This window comes from Silene latifolia, chromosome 2 (genome assembly GCF_048544455.1).
Source record: "Silene latifolia isolate original U9 population chromosome 2, ASM4854445v1, whole genome shotgun sequence".
Lineage (NCBI taxonomy): Eukaryota > Viridiplantae > Streptophyta > Magnoliopsida > Caryophyllales > Caryophyllaceae > Silene > Silene latifolia.
In genome coordinates, this window is record NC_133527.1 from 70260314 (window position 1) to 70276363 (window position 16050).

Consider the following 16050-nt stretch of genomic DNA (forward strand, 5'->3'; position numbering starts at 1 on the left):
AGTTTTAGAATACAAGAAATTGTCCATTAATTCTAATATCAAAATAAGGTTACTAGTGTAGTAATAATAACATATTAGAATACATTTTAAGGGTACTAGTGTATTAATCTAGTTTATTAGTATACTTGTTTAAGGGATTAGTCTTGGGTGCAATCTAAGGAGGATCTCTACTTTGTGATTTTTGGAGGATCATCCAACACATTAAGCTCAAGAACAAGTGAAGGAAGGTGACCTTACTTTTGCCCATATTTTCGAACCAACCTACAATGTAAGGGACATTGTTTTTCCTCATAAATCTCTTATTTTGTTATGCATGCACTAGATCTAAAGAACAAATAATTAAGAAGTTAATTAGTTCACTATTAGAAGAGTCTAATAATAGGTATATGAATCTAATATTCAGACAATGTAACTTTGGCACGATATCTAGCAACTTCAGTGAACTACTACATAGATAAAGATTATGTCAAAATGTTGTTACCTGGGTTGTACTCTACGTTGAAACTTTTCTCTCTATATGAATCCTTAACGACAGTCACCTCAACTCCATCGACTTCAGCATAACCCCCGGTCTTACATGTATCGATTGAGCAAATGACCTCTAGTTAGAATTCCTTGAAAATCTCACGGGTATAAACATTTGACGCATATTCCTCTTTGGCTAAATGTGTCCCCCTTGCTGGTGTTGAGTGTCGGTTTTCATGGTCAAGTCTCTTCTGCGTATACCGTTGATGGTCCGTAGCGCTTTCAAAACGCATCCAAAACTCCACTAACATACCTGACTTCTGCTCAAACTTCTTAAAAAAACTATTAATGCTCTCTGATCTCTGGGTTGTCCTGATTACACCACCCATGTTCAAGTCCCTGCAATGAGCCATCACCCATTGGCTCCTTTCATCGTACGCTTCTGTAACCACTCTTCGTTCACAAGACCATGCGCTTCCATTATTTCTGCCCACCTAGCGTCAAAGTCATCTGCTTCTAGGTTGTCGTCCCATATAATGCTGTTCAATTTCTGAAGGAACTCCTTATAATCCTCCCTTGTCACCCCGAACTTCGTTGGCACCTTTTTCATTATATGCCACATGCAAAGTCGGTGGCGTGCAGTCTTGAAGGCAAGGGGTACGGCCTTAAAAATCCCCGCATCCTGATCTGTGATAATGTACTCGGGCTATTTTTCACCCATAGCATTCAAAAACCTTTTGAAAACCCACTGGAAGGATTCATGGTCTTCATGGGCAATTAACGCCCCACTGAATGTTACTGATCGCTTATGGTGATCTATACCAGTGAATGGCGTGAAAATCATATCATACTTGTTTGTCGAGTATGTTGGGTCGTACGACACTGCATCTCCAAAAACGGAGTAGTTCCTTCCAGCCGTACTGTCAGCCCAGATTGCCCGCATAAGGCTATTATCCTTGTCAACTTCATAATCACAACATCATAATCAAAATAAAATCCATGCCTATTTTCTGCCATATTCTTGAACTGGTCTATGAACAATTGACCGTCCCGTTTATGGATGAAGCATTTCACATCTCTGTGAAAGTTCTTAAAATCAGTTAACGATGCACCAATGTTCTCGAACCCGTTTACGAGTTCCTTACACATGTTGTACGTCCTAGTTGCTCCTATCCTCAACTGCAATGGAAAAAGATATCCTAATCAGTGCTGACTAATAATCAAAAATTCCTCAACTATAACTCTTACACCTTTTCGTATAACTTCATAAAACAGTATGCATAACTCCATTCATGGATTGTGCAACTTCTTATTATTTATAACTCGTACATCTGAAAGTATAACCTTGACTGCGATTATGTATAACCCTAACAACTTTCTATATAACTTTAAGGTTGTTATAAATAATTCTAGATTTTTAAAAAATAATTAGAAGTTTCACAATCAATTACTCGAGTTTTACATAAACTTGTCTGAAGAGTTATACAGAAGTGTCTAAGAGTTATAACTCTAAGATCTCGGTGTATAACTTTAGAGTACACTACGTATAACACTTTCACATTTATGTATAATGTCAATGAGTCTTGTTTACCATTCAATTACTGGAGTTTTGATTAATAGTAAACTAACCCTTGAGTTGTACATTATCAAGTACTTGTGAAAATCTTCTATGTTCCGCGACATCTTTTGAAACTGATGATCCTCACTAGATACAAGCTCGTGATTATGCCCCATGTGGAATCGGTCAATTACTAATACTTCATTCTTCATAAATAGCCTGACATGTGCTTTACACCCTACCCTCTTGACTGTATATTTCCTCTGTTTCGCAGTTGTTAATCCCCATTGCATTTCTTCTTCCCTAATCCCGGTCTCATTTTTTTTAATTACTGCCTCGCCTTTTGGGACATATGTGAATCCCTCTCTGTTGCAAACCAATAACTTTGACTTGATTTCACCGTCGTGCCATTTTTTCGTCGTATACTTCCGAACATCAAACCCCGAGGCCAGTGCATAAATTTTATAAAATGTCACTGCCTCGTCGATTTCAAAAAATTGTTGTCCTACACAAGGTATAAACTCCGCTACCAAATGCTTACAATACTCAGTTTCCGCTTCCTTACGACCATCTGAGTAGAACCATACATCCATGAGATGATTAAGGAATGTATAACTAACTGTCAGTGTAACTTCTAACAGGATAAATATAACTTAAGAGCAATGTAGATGTAACTCTAAGCATATACTATATAACTCACTGCACATAATGTATAACTCTAGTCATATAATGTATAACTCCAAGTATATAATGTATAACTCCAAGTATATAATGTATAACTCTAAGCATATAATGTATAACTCCAAACATATAACATATAACTCCAAGTATATAATGTATAACTCTAAGCATATAATGTATAACTCTAAGCATATACTGTATAACTCTAAGTAAATAATGTATAACTCTAGGCATATAATGTATAACTCCAAGTATATAATGTATAACTCTAAACATAGAATGTATAACTCACTGCACATAATGTATAACTCTAAGCATTTACTTCATAACTCTAGGCATATATTGTACAACTCCAAGTATATAATGTATAACTCTAGGCATATATTGTATAACTTCAAGTATATAATGTATAACTCTAGGCATATATTGTATAACCCTAAGCATATAATGTATAACTCACTGCAAATAATGTATAACTCTAAGTATATACTGTATAACTCTAAGTATACAATATATAACTCTAGACATATAATGTATAACTCACTGCACATAATGTATAACTCTAGATATATACTGTATAACTCTAAGTATACAATGTATAACTCTAGGCATATTTTGTATAACTCTAAGCATATAATGTATAAGGCCAACCCCAACACTGGAGTTTCACAATTTTGGCTGAAATTCTACATCATATAACTTCTATTTAATGAATGTATAACTTCAGTTATAACATGAATAACTATATCAAATTAGGTTGTTTAGTAATATTTTTTATGCAAAATTTAGGGTTAGAATTACAGGAGTTATATACTCTGTTACCTGAAGCTGTAGGAAATTGTCTAAGAGTTATAAAAAAACTGCTGGAGTTATAACACGATCTATATAAAATTTTATGATTATTTTCACTTCCGAAAAAAGTACAATCTGCATGAGGTTCAATACATAACTGTATTATTGAAGTTATACATATATGGGTTAGAGTTTTACTTAAACCCACTGAAGTTATAATTCGTTCTTTATCAAACTTTTAAATTTCCATCATTTTTGCCATGAACACCATGAAAGAACAATGATACCAAATTTAATGAACAACATCAAAGAACAATGAACCGACACAAATGATATTCATGAACATCAAGCTACAACAATAACCAAGACACAAATAAGAAAGCAAATAAGTAACCAACATTCAGAACTCACCATCGACGGCAACTTCAATCTGCATATGATCCATTTCATGAACACTGACTGTCATTTTGATCGTCTTTCTGTGATGCAAAGCGAATGAAATTTATCCGGAAACATGATGTAGTTAAACAGTGGGAATGAAATTTCTCTTCTTTTTTTGATGATTTATAATGGATTTGCAGAATTATTAAGGTTTTTTGGATGATTTTAAGGGTTTTGCTTGTTGAGAGGGTTTTGAATGGTGAGAAGAGGAGGGAAGCATGCAAAATGAATTAGGAGGCTTTGTTTATTCCTTTTGTCCGCGGGATTGTACTGCAACAAGTACACAAACAGTGACATTGTCTACCCTCTCTCATACAATCAGCATTTCCTTTTTTTTTTTTGCTCTAAAAATGGCGCCCTCTCTCCGGATCTCATCCAATGAATTCCCTCATCCAAGGGCTCTTATGAAGACCTAGGGCCTTATATGATATAAGGAACTTATAAGCACCCTTCTCTCTCTCTCTCTCTCTCTCTCTCTCTCTCTCTCTCTCTCTCTCTCTCTCTCTCTCTCTCTCTCTCTCTCTCTCTCTCTCTCTATATATATATATATATATATATATAGAGAGAGAGAGAGAGAGAGAGAGTCTCTCTCTCTCTCTCTCTATATATATATATATAGAGAGAGAGAGAGAGAAAAAAAGATTTAGGATCCGGTGAGAACGACTCTCATCCTTTAGATGAAAGTGAAATCAGTGGTTGATATTAAATCTACAAATTTAATTAATAAAACTTTAGACCTATGTTACCTCCCGATTATTTTGTTTAAATACAACTCCTATCATATTGACAATCACATTTCCTCTTAATTCACCATTGTTAACGAGAACAAGTAAGCACACATACTACCATCTCCTTCTTCATAATTAAACAGCAGTCCAAATTCACCATTGTTAACCACAAAAGCTTAAACCCCTACTGACCATCACCGCCCTTCATTGATGGTCGCCGGCAAATACTCGTTCCGTCTCCCAGCAATGACTTCAATCGACGTCGACGAACAATTGTGTCCATTTCTCTTTTTTTATTATCATGTTTTCTCTGTCGCTCCGCCGTCGTTTCTCTTCTTTCTCATTGAAACCATCGTCACTGTCCTCTCCTCAATCCACGACCACAAATAATCAACAACGGCGACCCGTCGCTGAACACTCTTCCTCTTCGTCGTTGTGGATGCGCCGACGTCAGGCCAGAACTGAGGGACAACCTCGTCAATTAACCTGGAATCCGAGATCGTGAAATGGGTTCAGACGAGAGTAGGGCATGGTTTGTCGATGCCGGAACTAGTCGCAAGTGGTGGTGGTGGTGGTGGTCCGGTGATAGTCATATTATGGTGGTTATTAATTTGATTTTTGGTAAATTAGGTTTTGTAATTTGGGGTTTTTTATTGAATTTGTGATTTTGTAATTTGGTCTGCTTTTTATATATTCTAGTATCGTTAATCGTTATACACGTGTATCTAGAATAATATTTTACGTATCTAGAATAATAATTTACGTATCTAAATAGTTTTTACTTTTTGTATCATATGTGAGGAAAAATGTATCTAGAATTCATGTAAAAAACGTATCTATGATAATATATAATGTATCTGAAATTTGGTTAAGGCAAAAAAAGTGTATCTAGACTGTAAAAAAATGTATCTACAGTTACGTAAAAAGTGTACCTATGATAAATTAAAGTTAAAGTGTAATTGGTAAAAAAAATGTATCAAACCTATGTGCATTAAAATATGTCACACGTATACTTTTTACCAAAATTCAGATACACTTTAAACTATCGATACATTTTTTTACATGCTAGGTACACTTTTTCCACCTCGAATTAATGTATATGATAATATTTTTAATGTATCCATAAACAAATTTACATTAATTACATAATTAACCTCTCTGCAACTCAACCGGCATAGCTAAAAATAAAAACACCCTTTGTGTACGTAATATTTGATGTAACTGATGACGTTTCAAGTGCATCTAGGAGGTAGATTAAGGTACCCACCAATCACAACTCTTTTTTGTTATTCCCCGAGCGTGTGGCTGTAACCGGAGGCCACCATGACCAACTCCGTCACCACGTAAGCGGCCACAACAGAAATCGTCGGCGACATCGCCTGGTCCACTTGACGAGACGGACAACATTACTGGCCGCCCAAATAACCCCAATCAATTGACAAAAAGCCATTGGTCACGCCACCACCACCATCATTAGTATACCTGAATTCGATCGACGAGGTTGTTTTCAGACGCAAAATTTTCCGACTAGGCCAACGTTCCTATTATTTTTTCAAAAATCTACTTCATTTCAAGTAAATCTCGGATTAAAATCGCAAATAAAAGGTGGGAACGGTGATTATCGCCAATAATTTGATAGCGACGACGGTGGAAAGGACAAGGTGGAGGGAGGTGGTTCATCGCCGGAAAGACACACCAAAGAGGGTTAGTGCAGTTGTGATGGTGGTGGGAAAAGCGTCATTTTCGAAGTGTATTAGGGTTGCCTATAGTGATTTGGGGCGGCCGGCGTAATTCGGTGTGGTTTTCGACGTCGCTGGTGACATATGGGGTGGACGGTGATGTCTCGGGCGTGGGTCATGGTGGCTGCTAGCGACGGCTGGATGTGAATATGGTGTTAGGCGGCAATGTTATTTATATACTTATTTATGGATGAAGATGAAATATGTGCGGTGAATGTTTGCGTGGGTTTCTTTTTTTAAATGTTTATTAATAAGGTTGTTCTCACCGAGTGTTCGTTCTCACCGGATCCTAACTCTCTATCTCTCTCTCTCTCTCTCTCTCTCTCTCTCTCTCTCTCTCTCTCTCTCTCTATATATATATATATATATATATATATATATATATATATATATATATATATATATATATATATATATTATACATATAAAAATAACAGGGACTGATCAACCCGTATCAAATACATTTGATCCGAATTATTTGGGTTCCATCCTATAGGTGTGAACTCAAGGGATCAAATGATCACCACCATCAAACGACAGTAACGTCAAACTCTAGCCAGCTAATCGTTACCGATAAATGTTGATCAGTTGAATATATAATGCATCATCCCTTATGTATTCTTATCATGAGATTTAATTACGTGATCGCACTATTGTTGAGGACACATACTCCAACAATCTCCCACTTGTCCGAGACAAGTGTGCGTCACTAATTCTTTTGTCCTATTACTATCTCCCACTCAATGCAAGGTGTCTCGCAGGTCGTACTTGCATGTGATCATATCTATAGTGGTTTCCTCGATCTAGAGAGTAACTGTTTGACCGGAATTATCTGCCATAGATACCTTCTAAGCGTGGCCAAGCATTTCCAGTTCACTACTCCTCGAGTGGCCCTGAGATTTAAATAACCCTGACAAGAGGGTGGACAATTCCTATCGCACTATTCCCTTCGAATAGCCACAACTCATCATGACCCAAAAGATGCCCATTTGTACTCCATATACGGAAGTCGTGGAGCAAAAATCAAAGTCAATCATAAAATGTTCCACCTTGGGCGAACAGTCTCCAGTTAAAGAATCGACTCAAAAAGAATATTATATTAGCTCTCGCCACGACCAGGCTATATAAAAATTACCAGAACTCTATAAGAGGTCACTGCCCGACAGAGTGTCCCATACAGTCTGCCTATGTGATCGACTAGTCATCTCTAATGACCCTATGGCACTTGAACTTGCCATCAATCAACTCACACTCTAGTCACTAGGAGATGTCACCTCATATAAGTGACTAGGGGGCAATACTATGTTAATCCAGTTCACTTTAATAGGGTTCAATGTTGTCCTTACAACCTATTTGGATATAACAAAGTAATAAAAGAGTTTTAAAATAAAACTCAAATGATAAATGCGATTACCACATATGAACTATCAATACAATATTATTGCTTCATGTCTCATAATCTCAAGGTTATAAAATCCATGTTACTTCATGGTGGTTTCATCAAACCTGTAATGAAAACTTGGTTGAAGATTATACAATATAACCATCACCCCAACTTCATAAACTGTAATTTCCTTCTTTCGATGTAATCTCATAATTACATGAATTTTCTAAGTACATGTCTAGACTTGAATCTAGGTTTGGGCTCTTTTGCTTGAAAGATGCTCTTACTGTTATCAAATAACATGTGATATGATCCATGGTTTAAAGGATTTATTTTCAGTTCCTTTACAATCCATTTTATCGTTACCACAAAGTACTTAGACTCTATTTGTAGATTTCACAATGACAGACTTTTCAAAGTTATTCTCGCTATTCGCACTTCTGACAATTTACAACAAGATCAGCCTAAGAAACTCGAGCTTTTGTAACCCTCTATACAAAACTCCATGTTCTTATCAATTATAAGAACGAATCCTTATTCCTTCTCAATAATTCAAGGATGTATCTAGCGGCTATCCATTGACTCTCACATGGATTGACTTGTCTTACTTAAAGTAAACAATTTATCAGTGCTTACGCATATCTTAGGATATCGGGTCGATCCAATGGCGGAAATATTGGGAATCGATTTCATTCGTTAAACAATTTCACATTCAGTGGGTAACTGTGAATTGTTCAAAGTAATCCCACAACCCATTGGAATAGGATCTCTCTTGGATTTATCCATGCTGAAATGACGAAGGATCTTATCAACATAAGATGAAGAGTCTTATCAACATAAGACTTTTGACTGAATGCCAATATCCCTTTTAGGTCTATCTCCATAGATCCGGATATCAAATATGCGATGTGCCTCACCTAAATCTTTCATCTGGAAATGATTTCCCAACATTACGGAGGTAAACATCGGTACATCATTCCCAATGAAACATATGTGAAGACAATTTTTGCTCCCACTAAACTTCATATATAAACATGGTTCTTCGACAAATCGAGTGAAACCATTCTCTATTATCACATGAACTCAAAATAAGCTCCCACTAAACTTCATGTATAATTATGGTTCTTTTGAAAAATTCAAATGAAACCATTATCTATTATCACAATAACAGAAAGGATGAATTTTACAATCTCTTAATATTTAGCTTAAAATCACATATGGATCCCTTAGGCATATTTAGCATGTTATAATTCACAGACTTAACCTAAGATTATTGTCACACACTCATCCTCTTCTAAATACCTATTTAGAAAAGTGGTTTAACATCACTTGCCATGTTTCATCAAAATGAAATGCGACAATTACTAATATGATTTGATTGGATTAACATCACCATGTTCATCTATGCTATTCTATACTTGAAAGCTTTCCTTCAAAGAGACCAATATCTTAAAGTAATTATTCTTAGCTTTGCATATAGAATCTATCACGGATTGTAAAACCATGACTTCTTTGCAACAAATTCCGATTTGGATCACTAGCAACAATTCACTCAATGGATAATAGTTCTATTATTTTCAGAAAGCAACTCTATGTGTAACATGTGTACGACTTTTAGAACATCTTATTATGTCATTATACTACAAAACAGGTTTGTAGCGAATTTTCTTCCACTCTATTTTTTTAGAAATATACACCTATTTTCCAAGAAGATAGCATTATGAGCTACAAACAATTTTGTTCTTTTAATGCAAAAGAGCATTAGGCACATGTTATCATTGAATCATCTATTAAGATATGTTACTATTAGAGACTAATCCCTTCTATATCTCGTGTGGAGTCTCGTTTGTGATTTATATTGCGCGTTTTCACTTTAAATAATTATTAACATGGAGTAATATCCCAAATATGAGTTCAACAACTCATTTCAACTTTCAATCGATCGATCTTACATTTCATAAAAAAATGTCATATTGTCATGAATCTTTTAATTGGGAATCAAATTCACAACTTAGATCTTTACCATATTGAACAAATTATCATCTTTCAATATTATCGATTGAGTTGAGTTGATCTATATTATAGATATTAATAGAGAAAGAAGAAAGATGTCTTAGAACTTAAAATGCCATAAACAGAAATGACTTGGGTTGAAAGCCAAGTCATTTAAAACCAAATACAATACTTGTTCGGAGATGAAAAATAAAGAAATTTCCATGTCTAACATGAAAACAAAATAAAGTTCTTAGACAATGTCTAAACATAAGACTATTATGAAGACATATTCAAAATGAAATGCCAAGCCAAGTCCATAGTTCTCCATCTATGCGGCGGCTACTCTAGTTTCCTTTGGAGATCCTCCTCATGCTTGCTTAGTTTTTCCTTTCTTCTCATGCCCTAAATTCAATAAGAAGGGTGAGAAACACAACTAGTATCTTAATATAAAGTTGAGTTGGAAAATTAATATCAATATCATAAAATTTTGGAAGAAATATTACCTATTGGAGTCACACGTCCAGCTTTGATGTCTTCCAAATATTTTGGGCAATTGTGTTTCCAATGGCCTATGCCATTACAATAATGGCACTTGTCATCGTGCCGGGTTTGACTCCCCTTTTAGGTTTTGCAAGAGCTATTCTCAATAGCTTTCTCCTTAACTTTGTAGGAAGTGGGTTTCTTACCCTTATTAGCACTTTTCTTAAAATTTTCCTTACTCTTTGCATTGATGTTGAGCACATCCTTGCTAGTGCTTGCATCAAGCCCCATGTCCCTTTCGGCTTGCACAAGCATTTTGTGCAACTGATGGAGATCGGTTTTCAACTTTTGCATGTTATAGTTTACTCTAAACTGAACATAGCCATTGATTCGACTTAAGGAGTGAAGCACTCGGTCAATCACGAGTTGCTCGGGGATGTCAACCCCTTGCAACTTGAGGGTCTCAACATACTCAATCATTTTTAGCACATGAGGACTCACTTTTTTTCCCTCTTTGATATTGAGGTCAAAGAATCGGAAAGCCGCTTCATATTGAATAATCCTAGGAGCTCGTGAAAACGTGGTCACAAGTCTAGTGTATATCTCATATGCGGTGCTCATCTTTATGGCACTCCTTTGAAGATTGGGTTCCATGCAGAAAATAAAGACATTCTTGACCGCGGCAGATTCTTTTTGGTAGGTCTCAAAGGCCTCCCTAACTGCGGGTGTTGACCTAGCAATAGGAGTAGCGGGAGAAGCCTCGGTAAGGTATTTGAGCTTGTCATCACCTTTCGCGGCTAAGCGAAGTTGCGCATCCAAATCGGTGAAATTCGAACCATTCTTTTCGAGTTTGCAATGATCCATAAAGGATCGAAGCCATGAAACGGTAGTGAGAGGTGGTGCGGACGAGTTAGTGGATGCCATTGTGGGACAACGGTCCCTCTACAACCTTTACTAATACAATTTGGTGGGTTAACTCATTTAACCGATTCTACACTTAGAACTCTTGGTCGATGAATTTACACTAAGTTCATCTTTAGCCCGAACCTATTGGGATAACGGTCCCTCTAATACTTTCATTGAGATCAACCAAATTTCGAAGTGTAATAACATCTTATTACCCCACTTACCCAACGTTAAAAGAAAGCACCCTGGTATAATATTTCAACACCGTATTGTACCCCTAATAAAATTGGGATTCATGTGTTCCTACTATTTGGTAAGGCTAAGTCTCAATTTTATAAAATGTGAAGGTCTTGTCAATTTATTATCTATCTCTTTTAAGTGAGTCCATTTTTGAAATAATGGTCAAAAATAAAATATTTGTCGTTTTGGGTCGGTTTTGAAAATATTTGTCAAAATGGTGTCCACGTAGGCTCGGGATTTCTAAACCTGAAACACACCACTACTAATGGCGTGTTTTGTGAAGGAAACACGCCATTAGTAGTGGCGTGTCTTTACAACAATTTTTTTCCTCAACTGACTGAACTTTAAATAAAAAAAAGAAAAAAAAGAAAAAAAATTACATAAGACACGCCATTAGGGGTGGCGTGTTTCCCGTCCGAAACCCGCCATTCCCAATGGCGTGTTTGTTTTAGTCCATTTATTAATGAAGTTTCTTTCTGTACTCATTATAAACACGCCATTGGTAGTGGCGTGTTTTAGGTCCGGAAATCCCGAGCCTACGTGGACACCATTTTGACAAATATTTTCAAAACCGACCCAAAACGACAAATATTTTATTTTTGACCGTTATTTCAAAAATGGATTCCTTTTAAGTGAACTAAATTAGTAATCTATCGATAATTATAATTAACAAGGTCGATGATTCGATATAAAAGATATGCATGTGATGTTATGGCGATTTGGCATGCATGCAAATATATAAGGAAAGAAAATGTAAAGAAAAACAATTTCATAGTATGGCCTTCCTAAAATAGAAAATCTAATAATGTATTACATATTCGGAAACCAACTCCTTTGTTCCCTTGAACTTCATGTGACATGCCTCCTAAGGAAACACCGTCTTGATCAGAACTCCTTTCCGAATGGCTCCGTCTTTAGGAAACTCCGGAATTACAAAATAATAATAAAATACATAGCTATCCCTATTATACATTTGTAATAAAATAAATCTATTAAATTACAAAACGGTGATGCGAAATTGATATGTTCATTTTATATATACTTTTACCCCTCATTTTAGCTCGGTTTCTATTATTTATCATACTTTAATTAGTATATATTTGAGCTAATCTTGTGTTCTAGGTGTATTGTTGTGTTTGTTACGGTTTTGTAGGAATCTAAGCATTTAGAGGCTTTTTCCTATGATTTTGTACACCAAGTTCACTAAGCTAAACAAGACCAAATATTGGACTAAGTGTGTGAAGTTGCTTGGGTTTTGCATGAAAATTTAGTGGGTTGAAGTAAGGAATTACAAATGAAGCCAAATGTAAAGTTAAGCCCAAAATGAAGGTCCATATTAAGGTGCAAGCATTGGATGCCAAGAAAGCTTAGGATGCTAGGAATTTAGAGCATTATCGGGTGATTAAGGAAGCATTAAAACACGATCATAGAGATTCCTCACGTAATTAATCAAGGAATTAAGGCAATTAATCAGGAAACACACGATCCCGATCGGGGCCGCCCAACCCCGATCGGGGCCATATGCTCATTGATTTCTTACGTTTTGCTCTTCCTCTCCTATAAATAGGAGAGGTATTCCAAGGCTTTAGGCATCTCATTTTTCACGTCTAGGTTTACTTACAATAGCCTCAAGCATTATATTTTCTCTCATTAGTTTTCTCATTTTAATTTACAAGTTGTTAAGCATTCCATTAGTTAATCTTTCAACATTTGTACTACAAACTATTGTTCAAGCATTTGATATTCAAGCATTTGGTTATTGTTATTCGTTCTTCCATATAAGTTCTCTTCCATTAAGGTATTTCTAATTCTAAGTTTGTAATTTCACATTACTAATTTAGTTACCACATAATTTATAATTAAGTACTTCATTTTACATTAGCATTATTCCTTTTATATGTTATATCATCTAATCCATATAAATCATACAACCATGTTTAACATTTCTTATAATTTAGTTTGCAATTTACATTTTAGTATGAGTAGCTAAATTTCCTAGTCTAAAGGCTAGGGGAGCCATGCAAAATCAAATATATAACATGTTTAAATAGGTTGATAATAATATTGTTCAATTGTTTCTATCACATGTTTGTATTGTTACGTTTAATCTTTGGTTATCGGCCGTAATCGTAGATTAAGTTTGTTCATTCGTTCTAAAGTCGAGAGGCACGGAATTGAATTAGACTAAGCATGTGTGGTAGGACGACCTAGTCATGGACGAGAGTTTCTTTAGGACCCGGTCTATGGTTGATACTAATGCCGTAAGGTGGGTATCTCTAAGCCTAAACAATTGACAAAATTATTAGTACCGAATTTACCGTGTTCATATGTTTACCTTTGCATGAGTGACCCGAACCCTTTAGACTCCCTTTTTATTATATAATTTACATCATAATTTTTATTAATCATCAACCAAACAAACCAAACCCAAATCGAAGTCGACCTTGATAAAAATCTACCCATAGCAATTCACGACGTAATTCTCGTTTCCTTGTGTTCGACCCCTATTAATATATTAATTTGTGTCTAGGGAAATTATCTTTGCAAAGGTACGCGATAAGCCTATCAAATTTTGGCGCCGTTGCCGGGGAAACGGTTTTATTGCATTTTGAATTGTCGATTTTTATCTTGTTTTCCTTTGTCTTGGGGAACACTTGTTCCTTGAGACCGTTACTTATCACTTCTCTAGAAATTGTTGTCTTATGCCCAGGTCCTCACGCAAGGGAGAATTGCTTTCACCGGATTCCAATCCCGAGAGAACCTTTAGGAGAAGACGACGGTTTTGGAAGGAAATAAAAGAGGCCTCTTCTCCCGTACAAGCCGAAAGTCCTAGAAAGTCTTATTTAGACGATCTAGAAGCCCTTGAAGAGGAGGAGGTTTCTCGTTCATCATCTCCACCACCACCACCATCTACAACCAAAAAGATGGTGAAACTTTCCGATCACTCAAAGCCCACCGCGGCCATGCTTCCGGCCGGTATCACAACTACTCAAATCACCGCGCCGGACTTCGAGATCAAACCGGCTTTCATTAGCCTTGTGGAGAGGAAGCAATTTGGGGGAAGTCCTTTGGAGGATCCCAATTTGCATGTGCAAAACTTTTGTGACTATTGCTCCATGATCCGTCAAACGGGCGTCACTCAAGCCCAAATAATGGAAATAATTTTTCCTTTCTTTTTGAAGGACAAGGCCAAGTTTTGGATCAATAGCCTTGACCGCACCGCCATGGGAATCACCAATTAGGAAACTTTGGCTCTAGCCTTCTATCAAAAGTTTTTTCCACCGGAGAAAACTAAAACTTTGTGGAGCCAAATTACCGGATTCCGTCAACAAGCTCTTAAGAGCTTATATGAGGCTTGGGAGAGGTACAAAGAGCTTCAAAGACAATGCCCACATCATGGGCTAGATGATTGGTTTCTAGCAATAACGTTCTACAATGGATGTTGTGCCGAGTCCCGAAGGATTCTTGATTCCGCCAACAATGGGCGATTTGATCAAATTGACACCGACCTTGCTCATGCCACGATCGAATCTATGGCGGTCCATGATGCACAATATTTCAATTCCCGAGTTATGTCATCCAAAGGTAAAGAAGAACCCTCCAACAACTCCGTTTTCCTAGCTCAAATCGCCTTGCTCCAACAACAATTGGCGGAAAGGGATGCTAGAGATTCCATTCAACAAGTCAATGTTATGTCTTCAACAAGCCAAATCGTTGTGTGTGATGGTTGCGGAGGTGCGGGTCATTATGCCGCTCATTGCAAAGCTCCTATTGAAGAGGTAAACGCCTTTCTAGCTTTAAGACAAAATGCTTATCCACCGGGTACATTATCAAACACATATAACCCAAATTCAAGATTTCACCCGAATATGTCTTATAGAAGCAACAATGTGCTAAATCCTCAACCACAACCCCCACCACAACAAAATTCCTATGTCCCTCAACAACAAAAATATGTCCCTCCACCGGGTTATCAAAATCAACAAAGGCCCCCACAAAACAATTTCCAACAAAATCAACCTCCACCACAAAAATGCCCAACAAAACAACCAAGAAGGAGGTAAGCTTGAGAGATCGATAGTCCGTATGCAAAAGTAATTGTTGGCTCAAATCCAAAAGAATGAGCAAGCTCAAAATGCCGCAATTAAGATGTTGGAGCAACAAATGGCTCAATTGGCCTTATCTAGTTCCTCAAGGAAATCGGGTCAACTACCCCCTCAAGGTGAGCAACCACATGCTACCCTTAATGCTATCTCCTTAAGAAGTGGTACAAAATATGATAGGCCATCCATGCCCAAAGACAATGAGGAGGTGCTTGTTGAGTTGGAGATCTCTCCAAATGATAAAGAAAATGAAGAAATTCCCAAGAAAGTGGATGATCCACTTGTTGTTGTTGAGAAAGTCAAGGAAGTGGAGGACGCTCCTCCAAAGAAAGATGTTGAAGCAAAGATTCTGGAAAAAGTTAAAGTGTCATTCCCTCATAGATTGGCAAAGCATCAAAAGAATTCTCAATTCGGTAAATTCATGGAAGTTGTGAAGAATCTCCAGGTAACCGTTCCTTTTACCGAATTAATCACTCAAATTCCATCTTACACTAAGTTCATAAAAGACATTTTAACTAAGAAGAGGACTTTTGATAAG

General features: G+C 36.6%; 1 protein-coding gene and 1 non-coding gene across 2 annotated transcripts; both read right to left on the reverse strand.

Annotated features, from left to right (window-relative positions):
- Positions 1–8619: 8619 nt before the first annotated feature.
- On the reverse strand, positions 8620–11187 carry LOC141640943 (uncharacterized). The gene is made up of 2 exons (XM_074449622.1): positions 10630–11187; positions 8620–8718 (listed from the first exon to the last, which is right to left on the reverse strand). Exons 1-2 carry the CDS (start codon positions 11185–11187, stop codon positions 8620–8622), a joined length of 657 nt encoding a protein of 218 aa, XP_074305723.1.
- Positions 11188–14703: 3516 nt separating this feature from the next.
- LOC141644930 (small nucleolar RNA R71) lies at positions 14704–14812 on the reverse strand. The gene has a single exon (XR_012544530.1). It is a non-coding gene; the product is annotated as a small nucleolar RNA R71 (small nucleolar RNA).
- Positions 14813–16050: the final 1238 nt, after the last annotated feature.

Bases quoted from the DNA above. Each gene is read 5' to 3' on its own strand.
- LOC141640943 (XM_074449622.1), bottom strand. From the start codon at position 11,187: ATGGCATCCACTAACTCGTCCGCACCACCTCTCACTACCGTTTCATGG. The intron at 8,719-10,629 runs GTAAACTATAAC...AATCATTTCCAG, and splicing joins ATGGCTATGTTCAGTTTAGA to ATGAAAGATTTAGGTGAGGC.